This window comes from Gigantopelta aegis, chromosome 8 (assembly GCF_016097555.1).
Source record: "Gigantopelta aegis isolate Gae_Host chromosome 8, Gae_host_genome, whole genome shotgun sequence".
NCBI classification, from domain to species: Eukaryota; Metazoa; Mollusca; class Gastropoda; order Neomphalida; family Peltospiridae; genus Gigantopelta; species Gigantopelta aegis.
Window position 1 is genome coordinate 78,061,454 of NC_054706.1, and position 21,147 is coordinate 78,082,600.

Here is a 21,147-nt window from a genome sequence, read left to right on the forward strand (position 1 = left end):
ATGTCACGTGACCTATATTTTTAGTCAGTGACCGAAAATTTTATCTAGTCATCATATCTTGCCAATGTATACAGTGATTGCTGGATATATATATAAGGCTATTAGGTATCTTATTTAATTAACCAGTGTGCTGATTTGTCATTAAACAAGCATTCCTTTCCTTTAAAATAAGAATAGTGATATTGATGAGTAATTTTTACTTAAATGTTAATAAAATTTGAAGAAAAAGATGAAATAGGAATGGAGAACCTGTTGACCTGCTCATATCCTCAAAAGGTTGAGGCATCTCCCCCTAGGCACAACCTCTGGAAAACCAGGCACCGAGTTCAAGGGTGGTGAAAAAGAACCAGCTGAATATTTTTTAAAGATAATAGTTACATTCACTGATCATCAATCATTAAATTAAGTTACTAAATTTCCAATATTACAACTATGAAAATTATCACAGAAGACTGGAGAAAACTTGGCTAAGGTTATTTTGTCATAGAATGTCTGTCTGGAGTGCCTGCGGTCATGAGATCGACACCTGATAGAGCACATTTCTTTCTGGTTACAGTCTGAACTTTCATCTGGCAGTTGTTTTACCAAAGGTCATGGTATTCTTGTATGTAGAAAGATTCTTTCTTCTTGGTCAATATAATATATACTATAATGCCATACCATGACAGTAAATCTTCCTTGTGGTCTTTGTGTGTTCACGCTATGGTTACAAACTAATTGTATTTGCAGGACAGCTGCAGTGTGTCAGTACTGTATTAAACACACAGTGGCCTTGGTGGCATAGTGGCATAGTGGTTAAGATATAAGTCTCAGTGCTGGTAGGTTCTAGGTTCACATCTCGATACAGGCCCCCATGCACCCAGACAGACTGAGTTTTAATGGCTCTATGGGAAGGAGTAAGATGTGTACCAATTTCTCATTCACTAACCTCTAATAATTAAATTTTTTATTGATTATTAATCTACTGTTCTGGGATCCATTCCATGAAGCGATCTTTGCGCTAAGATCACCTAAAGTGCATAAAGTAGTTATGCACTTAATTTAGGTGATCTTCATGCTAAGATCGCTTCATGGAACAGGGCCCTTGACAGCCAATACATATGGCCGAGGTGTATGTCCAAGATGGCATGCTTCAATCTTAAACATAAAAATCAAGTAATAAAGGAATGAAAAAAGTGTTAAATACTGAAATATAATTAAATACTGAAATATAGTTAAATACTGAAATATAGTTAAATACTGAAATATAGTTAAATAAATACTAAAATATAGTTAAACAAATACTGAAATATAGTTAAATACTGAAATATAGTTAAATAGATATTGAAATATAGTTAAATACTGAAATATAGCTAAACAAATACTGAAATATAGTTAAATAGATACTGAAGTATAGTTAAATACTGAAATATAGCTAAACAAATACTGAAATATAGTTAAATAGATACTGAAATATAGTTAAATAAATACTAAAATATAGTTAAATAGATACTGAAATATAGCTAAACAAATACTGAAATATAGTTAAATAGATACTGAAATATAGTTAAATAAATACTAAAATATAGTTAAATAAATACTGAAATATAGTTAAATAAATACTGAAATATAGTTAAATAGAGTAAAAACCAGCTAGCTTTCATTCTTTTCATTATTACAGGCTACCAGTACATAAATGCATGTATTATCCACATGATTCAACATAACCGGGTTAATAAAAACCATACAAAGCACATATGTAATAACAAGTGTGATGACATAATTGTGGGAAGTGATGTCATAACAAGATGTTGCTTCCCCAGTCCTAGATTGTGCCTGTGAAATATGACGTCATTTCATTGTCTCCTCCTAGCTGTGGTTGAAACATTCTGAGACCATCCTTGTTATTCGTTAAAAACAATAATAATCATAGGGATAATAAAGAAATGATTACAATCATGTGTGAGTCATACTGATTTTAATACGAAACTCATTGTCAGAATTAATGTATTACCTCGCTTGGGAAATGCAAAAATCCTGACACTCGTTTCATAAAATCACTACAACACAAGCTTGTGTAGTAATCTATATCTACATTGCATACAAACCTTGAAAAGTGCTTGACTTTTGCAAATGCAGATTTGTTTTCCATAAAAAGTGTTTAATATTAAATTGCAACCATATTTCATTCTATATACATATATTTTTTACAGGTTTTTGTCAAATCGATTAATGAAGTAAAAAAAATGTCTTTGCACATCTGAAGATCATTGTTTTCATGGTATCGGTTTCTCATGTCTCGGCCAAGTGTTTTTGAATCCTTACTATTGTTGTAAGAAAATATTAATACGCCTGCCGTCAGATGATGCAATACGGATACCCAAGAGCACGATGATTCATCAAGCTGGATCTAGTCATTAAAATTTCTAAATGTGAGTAGGCGAATTTCTCAATCCTTTTGTTAAAGACATTTTCATCCAGACAGTTTGCCAGGGAGAAAAAAAAATTCAATCATATTCCAAACTGATTTGTTATTCCATCTGGAGAGAAGGAACCGAAATGGATCCGTGTGACATAAAGGACATCATTTTGATGCGTTTCACCTTCATGTCAAAGGAATGGCAGACATATTATTTTTGTCTCTTCTGGAAGTAGACATGTTAGAGATGGAGTTTAATGGTAAAATTAAGCCTCAGGGCTACAGGATCAAACCTGTGTTGGTCCATATTAGGCTCACTGAGATATTTTCATTCAAAACAGTGCTTTTCATTATCTATCTCAAAGTGCATGGTATGTACTGTTCTGTTCTTTTCAGAGTGGGGTGGGGTGGCTTTTCTTACTATATGTGCAAACTACATGTATGTATGAGACAAAATTATAAATTCTGTACAAATCTGTGCTTCATTAATACTGTCAGTGCTAGATGTTTCCAGTAAAGCTGATACCAGGATGTAAACTCGTTACTTACCAGCCTATAGACTGGTGGCTCAACCACTTCACCACCGAGGCTGGTTGTAAGTATGTTGAAAGGCCACTGTTTAGTACTCACTTAGGATGGTGTGACATCACAGTTCAGGTGTTGTTGTAGAAGAGTTGTGTTAGTAGTTTGATTTATCACCTCCGTGTGTTATTTCCCACACAGCAAACACAGAGAATATTTCGTTATGGGCTAATGTGCATGAACTTCTCTGTAATTATCTTGCCAAAAGCCAGCACCAAGGAAACAACAATGTATTTTCATGCTGAAAAATTACTTTTCTCTCTAGAAACTTGTTTGGCATTTACGTCAAGCTTTTTCAGACATCACATGGCCTTTCCATGTGTTGTTACTGCTTTTAGCAGCTAATTATAGTCCACTTTAGCAAATAGGTCTTCTCTAATATTAATATGAAATACTGAAATGATTTTTTTCTTTTATAATTATCGAATCTCCTCTGTGGACTCATTCTGTTATTGGGTTTTTCCCATCCCAACCAGTTCCCCTGACTGGTATATAAAATGCCATGGTATGTACTGTCCTGCCTATAGGAAATTGCTTTTAAAAATTGGGTGGGGTGGGGGGTGTTGTTTACCTGTAATTTATGTGGAGGAAATATTAGGTCAGTATACATTGTAGTAGTAACCCTGCAATTAAGAAAATGTCTACGGCAATAACAATGTCATGGAAAGAAAATAAAATATAGTCCCCAGCAAACAAAGTGCCATGGACAATTAAAAACTCCATGGCAATCTCCACGGCATTGCCGGTTGCCATGGGCAACTGCAGGGTTGTACTAGTACTGGGTTGGTTGTTGTTTGTCTGGTAATATATTGAATTTCTTTTCCTTTTTTTTTCTCTCTGTTTTTTTTTTTCATTTTTCTTCAGCTGTTCCATACAGCCATGAGAGCCGGTGAAGATATTACAAATTGTGATTGACAGACACTGCCCTGAGTTATTTTAACACTTTTTTCTCTCGCCTAATTGAATAGTGTTGGGTCTGTCCCTGAAGTTTGTGACAGCGGTGTGATCAGTATTAGAAGAGCAGGGCAGATTTCCAATTACACCGGAGTCCGTTTGATAGCCAGAGAACAGTCACCGACAGACTGTAACAGTTCAGTAATATTTCTGTCTATTCAAGTGCAGATGAACCCATTAATATGAAGACCATCTGACCTAGACAAAACCCAAATAAAAAAGCTTAATAAATAGCAACAACCTTGCGGCAAGGTAGTAACTACCATGTTTCGAGCTAGTATTTGGAACCTTTTTACAACCTTGCCGCAAGCTTGCGACAAGCTTCTTGCAACCTTGCGACGAGCTTCTTGCAACCTTGCCGCAAGCTTGTTGCATGCTTGCTACTAGCTTCCTGCAAGCTTATTCAGTTTAAGCTAGTATTTGGAACCTTTTTACAACCTTGCCGCAAGCTTGCGACGAGCTTCCCGCAAGCTTGTTCAGTTTAAGCTAGTATTTGGAACCTTTTAACAACCTTGCTACGAGCTTCCCGCATGCTTGCGACGAGCTTCCCGCAAGCTTGCGACGAGCTACCCGCACACTTGCGATGAGCTTCCTGCAAGCTTGCGATGATCTACCTACAAGCTTGCATCAGTGGCAGCCATCTTGCATCTTGTATAATTCTTTAAAAAAACAACAATGGTTTTAAAGTGAAAAACATGAACAGTTAAAACAAAAAAATAGGTGCTACATGTTGTCAGATACTTAGGCTACAAAATTAGTTTACCTGTCTGATAGACATGTTCCATTTATGTGGGATAGTCTTGACTAAACTAATATGCTAAAAAGCTCCTGGTCCTATATTCTTCTTCTTCTTCTTGTTTTAGGTTATATTCCTCCACTATCTGGAGATCCACACTGTGGTGTAAAGTCATTTGTTTGTTTCTTCTTGTTTTCTTTTTTCTCCTGTTCTACCAAGCAGGATTCAACCAAACTTGGTCCAAATGATCCTCTTATAGACCTGACCAAGTGTTGTTATTTTTCAGGCCAATAAAAATTCCAAGATGGCCACCCTGGCCTCTGAATAACTGAGACATTTTTAACTTTTACTCAAGTTCCACCATGCAAATTTAAACCATATGTATTCCTAAGGATCCTCTCATGGCCCTGACCAAGTTTGTTATTTTTTCGGGCAGATTTAAAATCAAGATCGCTGCCCTGGCCTCTGATTGACAGAGACATTTTTTTGCTTCTTTTCAAGATCCACCAGGCAGGTTTCAATCAAACTTAGTCCAAATGATTCTCTCATGACTTACTAAGTGTTGTTATTTTTGTGGCTGATTCAAAATCCAAGATGGCCACCCTGGCCTCTGATTGGCTCAGACATTTTCAACATCTTCTCAAATTCCACCAGGCTAATTTCAACCAAACATGGCCCATGTCATCCTCTCATAGCCATGCATATGTTATTATTTTTGGGGCCAATTGAAAATCCAATTATTACAAGATGATTCTGTTTTAACCATATTGTATTATCATTCGTATGTATTAATATTAATTTTGTTTTAATTATTATTGTAAATACTATCTAAATCTGTAACATATATGTTTGGTTGTTTAGCCACTGTTCCCACTGAATTTGATAAATCATATGAGAAGTTATGAATTAAAAAAATAAAACCAGTTGAAGATATGCTTGCAGCAAGCTAGCAAAAATGAAAACATGCTTGCGGGAAGCTTGCACAGTTGAAGATATGCATGCAGCAAGCTTGCGCATGCTTTCACAAATGAAAACATGCATGCAGCAAGCTTGCAGAAATACTGACTACCTTACGCGAGCTAAATGTTAGCTTGCAAATAGCTTGCATTGCTTGTACTACCTTGTAACAACCTTGTAACTACCTTGCAACAACCTAGCCGCAAGCATGCATTTTTGTTTGGGAATGTATGTCATTATAATAATTAGTCCTGTACTTCATTATTAAAGGTCACATGATAATGAAAGGTCGTGTTTAGTGTTAGATGCTTCTGATAGTAAAGTAGTTTGTTTTGAAGTATTCTTCATTTAAAATTATTTGTTGGTTGGTTGGTTTTGCTTCTTTTTTCACATTTTTATATCATAAATATCTCTCAGAATATTGCCTTATACTAAAGAGTCAAATCTCTGTTTCTTTTATTTATACTTATTTTAGTGCTTATTAAGGTTCAAGCATGCTGTCCTGGGCACACACACACACCTAACTACCTGGGCTATCTATCGAGGTCAATGGGTTAGTGGCGAGTGAGAGAGAAATTGGTGTAGTGGTCTTACATCTCTACCCAATGAGTTGTTAAACTCTGAGTCAGTACCGGGATATGAACCCAGTACCTACCAGCTTTAAGTCTTGATGGCTTAATCACAATGCCACTGAGGCTGGCTAAATCTCTATTAATGGTAATCAGCCAACTAAAGGAGTAAATGAAAACAACTCAGATGACAGTTGGCTGCTTAATTAAATTGTGTTTGAGAAGAGTAACATGGTCTCTTAATAAAGGAGGTGGTTTTCTACATACATTCATTCATCCAGTGTTTTTCTCTGTATCTTGGTCTCTCTTTTAACACAGCCACAACTATGAAAAAAAAGTTTATTTTGTTTAATGACACCACTAGAGCACATTGATTACTTAATCATCGGCTATTGGATGTCAAACATTTGGTATTTCTGACTGATCAGAGGAAAACTCCTTGTTTCCAAATGCAGCAAGGGATCTTTTATATGTACATGTACTTTCCCACAGACAGGAAAGTACATACCACGGCCTTTGTCGAGTTTGTAGTGCACTGGTTGGAATGAGAAAAAACACAATTAGCTGAATCGATCCTGCAACACAAGCACCTGAAGCAAGCACTCAATGGACTGAGCTAAATCATGCCCCCTACAACTATGAGGTTTATTTGATCACTACATAACCTTAACACAAGGATGATACAAACCTCTCAATCATCAGGAAACCCCCATCAATCTGACTAAGTGCAGGTGACTCATCACATGTTTAAATTTCAAGTACTGCTATGAATGATAAAGAGGTGTCAGGTGTGAACATGTCATCAGTGGTGTTGGTGATCACATTTAACCTGGTGTGGGAGGATTTTGTTTCTTCACAGAGTTTGTAATGAGATTGACAGATCTGACACCTAGTCCAGCCCATGTTCACAGTTATGATGTTCAGCAGAAAAGAATGAAGAAGAAGAAGAAATTTTGTTTAACATTACCTCAGCTTGTTGCTGTCAAAGATACGGGAATTATGACATGTTACAGAGTGTAAAAAAAGTGTACCCATCAGGCAGCACTTAACAGAATAGGATATGATCTAGTATGTTAAATGACCACAGTTCATCCAGTATGTTGGTTGTCATGTCACGACCAGAAGCAGTCAGGCCCTTTATAAGGGCCCTATGGGCAACCTAGGGAGACACCACAGCATCATAGAGGTCTATAATTAACGAGCTACTCTCGATTCACTAATATCAAAAACTATATTAGCTCGGACATTTACCTTTCGACCGACCGTTCAAAATTGCGCCAAATTTCCTCAATCAAAATTGCGCACCCTTTTCTCTTTGGCATTAACTGCCCCATTCAAAATTCCATAGCACCACCACCACCCCACCCGCCTGCTACCGATTCGATCGGGCTGCTGGTGCTCCTTTGCACCTGCCCATGCAGGTGGTCCTTCCTCTTCCTCCCCCCACCTTTCTTGTCATGGACGGAGGAGCCGGCCAAAGCCGGCTCCTGCGCCCACGACAGGCATGCACTACAACAGCTTGTTCTGAATGTTCACGTAAAACCCTATGACCTGACATGACCAGTATGTTAAAATACAGTGAAACCTCTGTAAACCAGACACCCAGGGAACCAAGTAAAACGTCCGCTTTTAAGGGGTGTCTGATTTAGATACGTTAATTTCTGTACTGATACTAATTACCAGGGTTCGGCTCATACTGATTGGTGTTGGTTGGACCTGACCGGCACTTTACAGTTCTAACCATCACCTACAGTAATTTCCACCATTCATAAATTTCTAGGCCAAACCCAAAATATAACCTCTGTTGAATTGATAAACAATTTGCATGGGTGTTGTAAAGCATTCCTTTTACTGGTAACCGCCTGATGTGCGGTCGGTTTGGGATCGATCCTTGTCAGTGGGCCCAGTTGGGCTATTTTTCATTCTAAACTTTGCACCACGATTAGTATAACAATGGCCATGGTATGTGTTATCCTGTCTGTGGGATGATGCATATAAAAGATCCCTTGCTACTAATTGAAAAATGTCAAGGATTTTCCTTTGTAAGACTATTTAAAAATTACCAAAATGTTTGACTTGCAAGAGTCGATGATTAATAAATCAGTGTGCTTTAGTGGTGTCGTTAAACAAAACAAACTTTAACTTTTTTCAGTGGTATCAGGAAGACATCACTGTGAGTAATGTTGAGTATCTTGTGTGTGTTCAGTTTGGAATTTTTTCCTCATAGTATATCACTCAGTGTGACATACTGGAATAATTACATGGTGCAGGTACGGGAATATCACATTCTCGTTGGCTAACTACTTACTGGCAGGGTTCCAGCGGTGTTTCCTCGTATACAGCTCTGTGTGTTGTGTAGTGTGTGGATTTGAACGTCAGACAGTTATAATTGCATTTATTACATACCCTCACATTCTCGTTGGCTAACTACTTACTGACAGAGTTCCGGCGGTGTTTCCTCGTATACAGCTCTGTGTGTTGTGTAGTGTGTGGATTTGAACGTCAGACAGTTATAATTGCATTTATTACATACCCTCACATTCTCGTTGGCTAACTACTTACTGGCAGGGTTCCGGCGGTGTTTCCTCGTATACAGCTCTGTGTGTTGTGTAGTGTGTCGATTTGAACGTCAGACAGTTATAATTGCATTTATTACATACCCTCACATTCTCGTTGGCTAACTACTTACTGGCAGAGTTCCGGCGGTGTTTCCTCGTATACAGCTCTGTGTGTTGTGTAGTGTGTCGATTTGAACGTCAGACAGTTATAATTGCATTTATTACATACCCTCACATTTTCGTTGGCTAACTACTTACTGACAGAGTTCCGGCGGTGTTTCCTCGTATACAGCTCTGTGTGTTGTGTAGTGTGTCGATTTGAACGTCAGACAGTTATAATTGCATTTATTACATACCCTCACATTCTCGTTGGCTAACTACTTACTGGCAGAGTTCCGGCGGTGTTTCCTCGTATACAGCTCTGTGTGTTGTGTAGTGTGTCGATTTGAACGTCAGACAGTTATAATTGCATTTATTACATACCCTCACATTCTCGTTGGCTAACTACTTACTGGCAGGGTTCCGGCGGTGTTTCCTTGTATACAGCTCTGTGTGTTGTGTAGTGTGTCGATTTGAACGTCAGACAGTTATAATTGCATTTAATACATACCCTCACAGTTATTCTGGTCTTCCATTAAGTTGCGTTCTGTTGGGAATCGGTATAATGACAAGTTTCCTTTCTTGTTAACTCGCACACAGCATGACTCATACTACGTCTAGTCCTGTTACATTATGACTTTCAAATATTAACGGACATTGTTATGCTTCTGGAGCGTGAATATTTACCTCCACAGATAAAAAAGAAAACTTTAAAATAAAAATTCCAATAAAAATAAAAATGGTACTGGTAATCAAATTCAATTTTTTAAATTAAGTATAATATTTTTTGTAATAAAACTTTAAAATAAAAATCCCATCTTGTAATAAAAATGGTACTGGTAATGAAATTCAAAGCATTTTTTTTTTTTTTTTTTATTAAATACAATATTTTTGTAATATATGATTCACTACAGGCTTCCCAGTGGGTGAATACAATCAAATCAAATCCCATAAATGATAATGGTAACATATGGCTAAAACTGTTACATGCAGCGTTTTAATCAGCATACACGCTATGGTATTAATACATGTACTGTAAGTAATTGAGAAAAACTAGAGGGTTAAGCAGCTGGTTTCAGATATAATGGGAAGCTTTAACTGCCCTAGTTCCACATAAAAATTGTATTTCCAATTTTAGTATGCAATTTAAAACAATTTGTAAGTCTGAATACATTCTGTCAAAAATACAGCAATACTGAGAGGGCCACATGACTACTAGTTTAGGGAGTACCCTCTCTTGATGACAACTTGCATAAAAGTCATTATTGGTTGACCACACAAATGTTCAATATTTTTTAATGAAGAACCGTTTCCTAAACTGATCTATATTAAGTTGCTACAAGAAGTGAGAATACCGGCCGTGCATATAAATCTCTAGAATATAGATTTATAACCTAGACGTTTGTCTGTTTTCAGATGTGGATGAAGAGAAACTCGGCAGTTTGAGTACCCAGCGCACCCTCTCGCTCTATAAATCTATTGAATATAGATTTGTAACCATGTGGTTTCTTATTTTCAGATGTTGGTAAAGAGAACATCAGTGACTTGGATACCCCTGTCTCTATATTTATAGATATATAACCTAGTGTTGTGTCATTTTTTTAGATGTTGGTAAAGAGAAAATCAGCAACATGGATATCCCTCCCTCTCTCGCAATAGGTATATAACCTAATGTTGCGTCTGTTTTCAGATGTTGGTAAAGAGAAGATCAGTGACTCGGATATCCCCCTCTCCCTGGTGAGCCTCCTGTCAAGAGACGAGATGTCTGAAAATGACGAAGCCATTCTCGATGTGCTGATTAGTCTCAGTGACAGCGGTATGCCATCAATGTCTACAGTACTTTGTCTTCATCAATAGACTTACTACACAGAATATTATTGTCAATACAGACTGTCGTTGTCTACACAGGCTATCTCCATATACATTTATTATCCGTCTCAACACAGACTGCCAATACCTACACAGACTCACTGTCTACATAAACTATCACTGTGTACACATACTATCACCATTTACATAGATTATCACTGTCTACACAGACTAGACTATTGCCATCTGTTTGATTATGCATGCTGGTTGTTGACCAGTGATTATATGTGTTTATTGTTTACCAGTAATGGTGTGTGTTGGTTGTTGACCAGTAATTATGTGTGTCGGTTGTTGACCAGTAATGGTATGTGTTGATTGTGGACCAGTAATGGTATGTGTTGGTTGTTTACCAGTAATGGTGTGTGTTGATTGTGGACCAGTAATGGTGTGTGTTGGTTGTGGACCAGTAATGGTATGTGTTGGTTGTTTACCAGTAATGGTGTGTGTTGATTGTGGACCAGTAATGGTATGTGTTGGTTGTTTACCAGTAATGGTGTGTGTTGATTGTGGACCAGTAACGGTATGTGTTGGTTGTTTACCAGTAATGGTGTGTGTTGGTTGTGGACCAGTAATGGTATGTGTTGGTTGTTTACCAGTAATGGTGTGTGTTGATTGTGGACCAGTAATGGTATGTTGGTTGTTTACCAGTAATGGTGTGTGTTGATTGTGGACCAGTAATGGTATGTGTTGGTTGTTTACCAGTAATGGTGTGTGTTGATTGTTTACCAGTAATGGTGTGTGTTGATTGTGGACCAGTAACGGTATGTGTTGGTTGTTTACCAGTAATGGTATGTGTTGGTTGTTTACCAGTAATGTGTGTGTTGGTTGTTGACCAGTAATGGTGTGTGTTGGTTGTTTACCAGTAATGGTGTGTGTTGATTGTGGACCAGTAATGGTATGTGTTGGTTGTTGACCAGTAATGGTATGTGTTGGTTGTTTACCAGTAATGGTGTGTGTTGATTGTGGACCAGTAATGGTGTGTGTTGGTTGTTGACCAGTAATGGTATGTGTTGGTTGTGGACCAGTAATGGTATGTGTTGGTTGTGGACCAGTAATGGTATGTGTTGGTTGTGGACCAGTAATGGTATGTGTTGGTTGTTGACCAGTAATGGTATGTGTTGGTTGTTGACCAGTAATGGTATGTGTTGGTTGTGGACCAGTAATGGTATGTGTTGGTTGTTGTCCAGTAATGGTATGTGTTGGTTGTTGACCAGTAATAGTGAATGCTGGTTAATGGCCAGTGATTGTGTGTTTATTGTTGACCAGTAATGGTGTGTGTGTGTGTTGTTGATTGCAGACAAGATGAAGGAGAAGCTGGCCAACACGAGTTTGCCCAACTACCTGATCCGCCTGATCCAGACGAACACGGGCAGGTCGGCCGCGGAGAGTCAGCAGTGTGTCAAGATGGCGTCCGACCTGCTCGTGTCACTTCTCGTCGGAGGTGAGGCTGCTCCTCAACACAGTCACAAACATAACACAGAATAAATAAAACTTTATGAGAATTTAACTTTATCCTTTAACAGCTTCTCAGCACAGTCACAAACATAACACGAGAAAATAAAACTATATGAAAATTTCACTTTATCCTTTAACAGCTCCTCAACTCCGTCACAAACATAACACAGAATAAATAAAACTTTATGAGAATTTAACTTTATCCTTTAACAGCCCAACAGTCACAAACTGATCCTTTATGAGAATTTAACTTTATCCTTTATCCTCAATTTAGTCACGAACACACAGAATAAATAAAACATATGGTTTAACTTTATCCTTTAACAGCTTCTCAGAGTCAGCAGAACTGTGTAAAAGTATGGAGAATTTAACTTTATCCTTTAACAGCTTCTCAACACAGTCACAAGCAGAACTCGGAATAAATAAAAGTATATGAGAATTTAACTTTATCTTTAACAGCTTCTCAACACAGTCACAAACATAACACAGAATAAATAAAACTATATGAGAATTTAACTTTATCCTTTAACAGCTTCTCAACACAGTCACAAGCAGAACACGGAATAAATAAAAGTATATGAGAATTTAACTTTATCCTTTAACAGCTTCTCAGCACAGTCACAAACATAACACGAGAAAATAAAACTATATGAAAATTTCACTTTATCCTTTAACAGCTCCTCAACTCCGTCACAAACATAACACAGAATAAATAAAACTTTATGAGAATTTAACTTTATCCTTTAACAGCTCCTCAACTCCGTCACAAACATAACACAGAATAAATAAAACTTTATGAGAATTTAACTTTATCCTTTAACAGCTCCTCAATACAGTCACAAACATAACACAGAATAAATAAAACTTTATGAGAATTTAACTTTATCCTTTAACAACTCCTCAATTTAGTCACAAACATAACACAGAATAAATAAAACTATATGAGAATTTAACTTTATCCTTTAACAGCTTCTCAACACAGTCACAAGCAGAACTCGGAATAAATAAAAGTATATGAGAATTTAACTTTATCCTTTAACAGCTTCTCAACACAGTCACAAGCAGAACTCGGAATAAATAAAAGTATATGAGAATTTAACTTTATCCTTTAACAGCTTCTCAACACAGTCACAAACATAACACAGAATAAATAAAACTATATGAGAATTTAACTTTATCCTTTAACAGCTTCTCAACACAGTCACAAGCAGAACTCGGAATAAATAAAAGTATATGAGAATTTAACTTTATCCTTTAACAGCTTCTCAACACAGTCACAAGCAGAACTCGGAATAAATAAAACTATATGAGAATTTAACTTTATCCTTTAACAGCTTCTCAACACAGTCACAAGCAGAACTCGGAATAAATAAAACTATATGAGAATTTAACTTTATCCTTTAACAGCTTCTCAACACAGTCACAAGCAGAACTCGGAATAAATAAAACTATATGAGAATTTAACTTTATCCTTTAACAGCTTCTCAACACAGTCACAAGCAGAACTGGGAGTTAACAACATAACATTGAATACTTACTACAGTGAAATCCCCCCTAAACCGGACACCCTCGGGACCAAGTAAAATGTCAGGTTTTAAGGGATATGCGGTCTAGAGAGGTTCTTTTTTTATACTGATATTTAAAAAGGGACCGTGAAAAACGTCCGGTTTAAAGAGGGTCCGGTTTTAAGAGGTTTCACTGTACTATATCAGAATTTAACTTCATCCGAAAGAGTCGGAGAGAAATTTTTATATGGAAATAATTGTCATGATCGTGTTATTTTCTCATACTGCTGCACTTGACTGACTCATTTTGGGTAGTAATGGTCAAGTCAGAGAAAATTTATCCTTAATTTTTACAGAACTTTTTTCTTAATTTTCATTATTAACACTGCTAATCTAAATCAATTAAAAAATTGATCAGCATCTACAATTAAGCATTTAGAATTGTACAGCAATCGCTAAAACTTGCATGGTGAATCACAATGTAATGCTGAACTAATTCCCAGAATTTGTAGCAGAATATTTTAAGTTGCACAGTGACTTAGTCTTTGTAGACATTTTGTTGCTTCTATAAACATGAAATATCAGTTTCAGTAAAATATATGACTATATGACAAAGTTATAAAAATAAATAAATAGGGAGTATATTAATGTGACTTGATGCTATATTATTGTTTAAGAGTTTATGTTATGCATCAATTATATAACTTATTTGTATCTTATTTCTTTTACAGATAACAGTATGGAAACCCTATTTGCGGGCGGTGATGGCTCAGTCTTTATAGAGTCTGTCAAGTGGCTAGATTCTGACTGTGACAATCTTAAAATAGCAGGTGCACTGGCCATAGGAAACTTTGCAAGAAGTGGTTAGCCTTTACAAAACATCTTACATAGTGTAGTCTGCACTTAAATATTTAAGCATACATTTCAATTTTATTAAGAATATTGAAAATCCTGCATAAAAATAGTTTTTTGATGAAAAGGAAAAAGGACCAAGAGTTAACTCTCTTTGATAGTGATATAGTCTGGAGGATTTTCTCTTGAATAGTGACGAAATTTGTACATACTAACACATTAAAATGACATCACTCATAAGGCATCCTTGTTTTGAGATAAAGTTTAGAATGTTTAGCATACGTATTTTCTAAAACCCTTAGCAGCGCGTATATGAAAGCAACAGAAGCAATATAACTTTTTTACTTGTGTTGGGAATACAACATATACAGTAAAATAGATGTAAATAGTTCATAAGTTTATTATAACGTTCACCTTTGATTGTAATTGTTTGTCCACAGATGAACATTGTCATCATCTAGTGGAAGACGGGATCACGGACAAACTGCTCAACATCATCAAGGGGAACAACTCTGACACGGAGGAACCAAACATCACTCTGCAACACGCCGTACTGAGCGCTCTCAGAAACCTGGCAATTCCTGGTGAGATTGTTGTACTTATACAGGGTCAGCTTGAAAATGGACAGTCAATCAGGGCCTAATCTCCTGTCCCAGAAGAAAGGGGAGACATTTTTATTTTTAAAATGATCGAAGTGAACATTTATCAGTACATTTAATAACATTTAGCCATGTTCCGTGTTCATTCAGAATTATATAGTCGATTCTAATTGTAATATTTTGATATCAAATACTACTACTTCTGGTAATAATTTAAACAAAAAAAATCATTGTATGTTTCATTAAAAATGTGATATTATTAAGTAGCTGATAATGTGTTGCTGTATTAAAATGAAAGTAATAATTATTATTTTCTGATATTACTGAAATTAATGTGGCCGAAAATTAACAATATTTGATTGGTCACTGTAAATGACCAATGTACAGTCTGGTGCCAAAGTCAAAACATGGATGGACTAGATACCAAGTGAGCTATGACAATAAACAAGTCGGAGTCTTGACATCTGTTGTGTGATTTTATTTTTAAACCTCTCCAACACCGAGATCCTGGCCGTCGCATTCAAACTGCTCGTGTTTCTCATTTAATATCCTATAATGATTAATGTGTGTTTTTGTGTACAGTTCCCAACAAGCCCCGCCTCCTGCGTGCAGGAGTGATGAACATCGTGTTGAATCTCTCCAACACCGAGATCCTGGCCGTCGCATTCAAACTGCTCGTGTTTCTCATTTAATATCCTATAATGATTAATGTGTGTTTTTGTGTACAGTTCCCAACAAGCCCCGCCTCCTGCGTGCGGGAGTGATGGACATCGTGTTGAATCTCTCCAACACCAAGATCCTGGCCGTCGCATTCAAACTGCTCGTGTTTCTCATTTAATATCCTATAATGATTAATGTGTGTTTTTGTGTACAGTTCCCAACAAGCCCCGCCTCCTGCGTGCAGGAGTGATGGACATCGTGTTGAATCTCTCCAACACCGAGATCCTGGCCGTCGCGTTCAAACTGCTCGTGTTTCTCATTTAATATCCTATAATGATTAATGTGTGTTTTTGTGTACAGTTCCCAACAAGCCCTGCCTCCTGCGCGTGGGAGTGATGGACATCGTGTTGAATCTCTTCAACACCGAGATCCTGGCCATCGCGTTCAAACTGCTTGTGTTTCTCATTAATATCCTATAATGATCAATGTGTGTTTTTGTGTACAGTTCCCAACAAGCCCCGCCTCCTGCGTGCGGGAGTGATGGACATCGTGTTGAATCTCTCCAACACCGAGATCCTGGCCGTCGCGTTCAAACTGCTCGGGGTTCTCAGGATGCTTATCGATGGCCAAGGTACTTTCTCAACATATTTTTTAAAATGAGTATAGTTAATTGCCCGAGTAAATGTTCCTATTAATAGACTTAATTCTTGTTTATTAACAGATTTACTCGTTTTATCTGTTAGTAGACATTATTAACTTTCCGAATCACTTTTTCTCTCTGTATATTTTAATATTTTCTCTTTACAGACTTTATTTATTTTATTATTACCTAAAGACTAAACTACTACATGTGTCTGTAATAATTTTAAACATTTGAGTGTTCCAGTGAATCAGAGAGGATCAGTACAGCAAAACATGTTTTAGGAATTGAGGAAAAATTGATTTTAATATTTTTGTCTGTTGTTATAATGGACAGAGTTCATGCAGACTTCTGCTTGTATTTCAGAGGAAGCCTCGAAGACTCTTGGCTGTAATAAGGAATTTATATCTCGCTTGGTAGAATGGTGTGGTGTTGAAGAACACGCAGGGGTCAAAGGTTAGAATTCCTGAAATATTTTAATTTAATTTGTATACATTTTTCTGGTCAGGCAAAATTTTATTTTAATTTGGATTGGATTACATTTGAGATTTTTTTAGCATTTATACACAGTTCCTAGATGGTAAATTTGCCTGTAGTTTATACACAGTTCCTAGATGGTAAATTTGCCTGTAGTTTATACACGGTTCCTAGATGGTAAATTTGCCTGTAGTTTATACAAATTGTATTACTCAGATTGTAAATTTGTATGTTTTCTTAATATCAGGTTTTTTGTGGCACAAACAGCAATTGTAAATTGATGGCGAGTGTGTTCAGTATTGTGATTGGTTACCTGGTAATTACATTCTTTTTCCGGGACTAAATAGACAATAACACCCGGAAAGCTAATGACATCATTAGAAAATGACGTCATTAGTAATTGGAACAGGCAAAGTTGACGATTCAAGGGTCTACAATTAGATTGTAGCCAGGTATTTTTTTCAAGAAATGCCAAATATACAGTTAACACCTTTGGTCAAAAGTGACATTTGCAGGATCAAATAGACAATAACACTCACAAATCTAAAAACTCCATATGGTTATCCCCTAAAACTATAACATTTGTACATATAATTTTATCAAGGAAAATAAATATCTGAATTTACTAGTATATATTTACGTACTGTTTGTTTAATCCAGTGTCTGTGGCTTGGTCAGGAGGTTGATCGCTTGAGAACCATTCAACTGGTACCACCTTCTGCTATCATATCACATTCATTTCAGGTTAGGTTCAAAAACCAGTCGAGTGATAGACCACGATCACTCACCCTCCTGAACATGCCTATGATGTTTATTATGTACTGCTATGAATATTACTGATTATAAAATATATATATGTCAAATATATTCACAGGTGAAGCTGTCAGCTATGAATATTTATAATTAAAAATATATATTAATATTTTCACAGGTGAAGCGAATCGTCTCTTGGCCTGGCTTGTTAGGAATAGCAAGTCTGCAGACGTCATGAAAAACATCATACGTGCGGACGGCCTTCAGTTTTTGGTAGCCATGGCAACATCTGAGCACATTGTCATGCAAAATGAAGCACTGTTTGCTCTAACAATGATTTGCTCCTCGGTTCTTGGTAAGAATTTACTAAGATTTTAAAATGATAAAGTTGACCTGTTAAGAGTTAGAATGACCTTTATTGCATATTCCGTCTTCTACAATCTTGGGGCAGGATCTAGCCTGGCTTGTAGAGGATTCGCCTGAGATGCTTGGATCATAGGATCAATACCCCTCGGTGGACTAATTGGGGTTTTTTGCTGTCCCAGTTGGTGTGTTTTCACTGGTATATCAAAGACCATGGTGTGTTTTCACTGGTATATCAAAGACCATGGTGTGTTTTCACTGGTATATCAAAGACCATGGTGTGTTTTCACTGGTATATCAAAGACCATGGTGTGTTTTCACTGGTATATCAAAGACCATGGTGTGTTTTCACTGGTATATCAAAGACCATGGTGTGTTTTGTTCTGTTGGTTGGAAACTGCATATAAAAGTTCCCTTGCTGCTTTTGGAAAACAAATAAAACAGGAATACTGGCCTTGAAGGTGTAGTGATTAAACCATCAGACTTAAGTCTGGTAGGTACTGGGTTCACTTCTCAGTACTGGCTTCCCCTTTTTCTCCCAGTGGTAAAGCTTACGCTTGATGCATGTTTGGACTAAGATCAATCCCGTCAGTGGACCCATTAGACTATTTTTCGTTCCACCCAGTGCTCCATGACTGGTTTAAGAAAGGTCATGATATGTACTATCCTGTACCTTGCTGCTAATTAATTGAAAAGCGTAGCCCATGGAATAGCAGGAGCAGGCTTCCTCTCTAATATTCTTTGTAGATGTTAACCATATGTCCAATGCCAAATAACCAGAATTAATATGTGTTGAGTGCATCATTAAATAAAGCACTTCTTTCTTACTTTGTTTCTTTCTGTTCACAGCCGATGCTGCAGTAGCTCTGAAGGAGGCCGACCTGTCTACCATGCTAACCACCATCCTAAAGGATAAAAACACAGTGTCTGAAATCACCTGTAACACCCTCACTCTGACCAAGGCCATCTGTACTGCTGGTAAGGACAGCCACCTGAGTCAAATACATGTTAATCATAGGTGTCATCATATTTCTATTTTAATTATAAGTGTCATCATATTTTCATATGAATTAGGAGTGTCATATTCCCATGTTAATCATAGGTGTCATATTCCAGTGTTAATCATAGGTGTCAGCATATTCCCACGTTAATAATAGGTGTCATCATATTCCCATGTTATTCATAGGTGTCAGCACATTCCCATGTTAATCATAGGTGTTATATTCCCATGTTAATCATAGGCATCATCATATTCACATGTTAATCATAGGTGTCATCAAATTCACATATTAATCATAGGTGTCATATTCACATGTTAATCATAGGTGTCATCATATTCCCATGTTAATCATAGGTGTCATCATATTTCCATGTTAATCATAGGTGTCATCATATTCCCATGTTAATCATAGGTGTCATCATATTTCCATGTTAATCATAGGTGTCTTCAAAATTCCCATGTTAATCACAGGTGTCATCACTGTAATGTTAATCATAGACTATATCTTTTTTTAACTTGTCATGCTCGCATCAGTCGTACTTACTTGACCCATTCATTTATCCTAAACAAAGATACTCCATCCGCATTGTGTGCACTGTCAGTGTACTCTGATGGTGGAGTGTGCTCATCTGAAAGACACTAGAAAATATATATTTGGACAACGAAATGTGATGGAATCATTTCGATTCCATCCAGGACTTTTACTACAATTTTTACGTGATACTGACTTATATTTTAAATTTTAATATTTCCTATCTGTGATATTTGTATTTTTCATACAGTTCTTTACACTGTGTTTTTATTTAACTTTTGAATGTTTATATTGATGTTTCTCATCACATTATTGTTGCATTTACCATAGGTTGACACCCAATAGCTGATGTATTTTTTTCATGCTGGGATGTCGTTAAACATTCATTCATTCATTCGTTTTTTAACTAAATTAATAATTCAGTGTTGTACTGTCTTTAAAACCAAAAAAAATATGATTAATTATAGACTGTATACATGTAGTACTAGAATAACCATTATTTGAGTGCTATGACTGATGAAGAGTGAAGCTAGGATTAACCGTGAGGTTGTGTGCAATATTTCGCTATGTTTGTCCGGTGTACAGTAACTGCTGAGCTGTCCCAACTGACTACTTTCAGCGTGTCCTAGTCAACAAGCCATGCCCTGTAGTTTGCTTGCCTGCACGGGGATGCTATCTGACATGCAGAGTAGGTTTCCGTGTGTAGCCGTGTTCGTGTAGATGTATTCGCCACTGTCGCTTTATAGTTCTGTGTTGTGCATTCTCTTGAGTCGGACAGTTTAAATGTTCTGCAGTATTTTATGTTGATATGGCAGGCCTCAAAATTAAAAAAAAAAATTCATGGCAATAAAGTGCTATTTCCCGTGGCATTATGACAACAATTAAAAAAAAAAGTGCATGCTAAAAATAAATATACGGTTGAATCCTGTTGGCTTGAACTGCGTCGGTGCTCGAGAAAGTGTTCGACCCGTCGGGTAGTTCGACCTAATCATTCAGTCAGCATCGTGTAAGTGTAACTCGGGACTTTGATTTTAGTTCTAGGGTTGCAGTGTATCCGACCCTTCCAAGCTCAACCCATCGAAATTCTACTGTATATTATACGATATTTCAACTTGATCAATTTTTCAGTAGCTTTTGCAGCAATATTGTCAAATAGCAGCCATGAATTTCGAGGACTGGTGAAAGTGTTATGCAGTATTTTCAGTCAACCAGTATAAATGTACAGTATTTTCAGTCAACCAGTATAAATGTACAGTATTTTCAGTCAACCAGTATAAATGTACAGTATTTTCAGTCAACCAGTATAAATGTACTCAGTCAACCAGTATAAATGTACAGTATTTTCAGTCAACCAGTATAAATGTACAGTATTTTCAGTCAACCAGTATAAATGTACAGTATTTTCAGTCAACCAGTATAAATGTACAGTATTTTCAGTCAACCAGTATAAATGTACTCAGTCAACCAGTATAAATGTACAGTATTTTCAGTCAACCAGTATAAATGTACAGTATTTTCAGTCAACCAGTATAAATGTACAGTATTTTCAGTCAACCAGTATAAATGTACAGTATTTTCAGTCAACCAGT

General features: G+C 36.7%; 1 protein-coding gene across 3 annotated transcripts in view; it reads left to right on the forward strand.

Annotated features, from left to right (window-relative positions):
- The window catches only part of LOC121378275 (rap1 GTPase-GDP dissociation stimulator 1-like), a 115,819-nt gene that overhangs the window by 88,979 nt on the left and 5,693 nt on the right, over positions 1–21,147 (forward strand). For all 3 annotated transcript variants that reach the window (XR_005958697.1, XR_005958698.1, XM_041506360.1), the window contains exons 7-14: positions 10,544–10,669; positions 12,020–12,163; positions 14,414–14,545; positions 14,975–15,118; positions 16,299–16,424; positions 16,800–16,889; positions 17,842–18,018; positions 18,876–19,004. Coding sequence is in view for 1 of the 3 variants with exons in the window: in XM_041506360.1 (XP_041362294.1) it covers positions 10,544–10,669; positions 12,020–12,163; positions 14,414–14,545; positions 14,975–15,118; positions 16,299–16,424; positions 16,800–16,889; positions 17,842–18,018; positions 18,876–19,004 (1,068 nt within the window). In the remaining 2 variants the exon portion in view is untranslated. The remainder of the gene's footprint in view (positions 1–10,543; positions 10,670–12,019; positions 12,164–14,413; positions 14,546–14,974; positions 15,119–16,298; positions 16,425–16,799; positions 16,890–17,841; positions 18,019–18,875; positions 19,005–21,147) is intronic.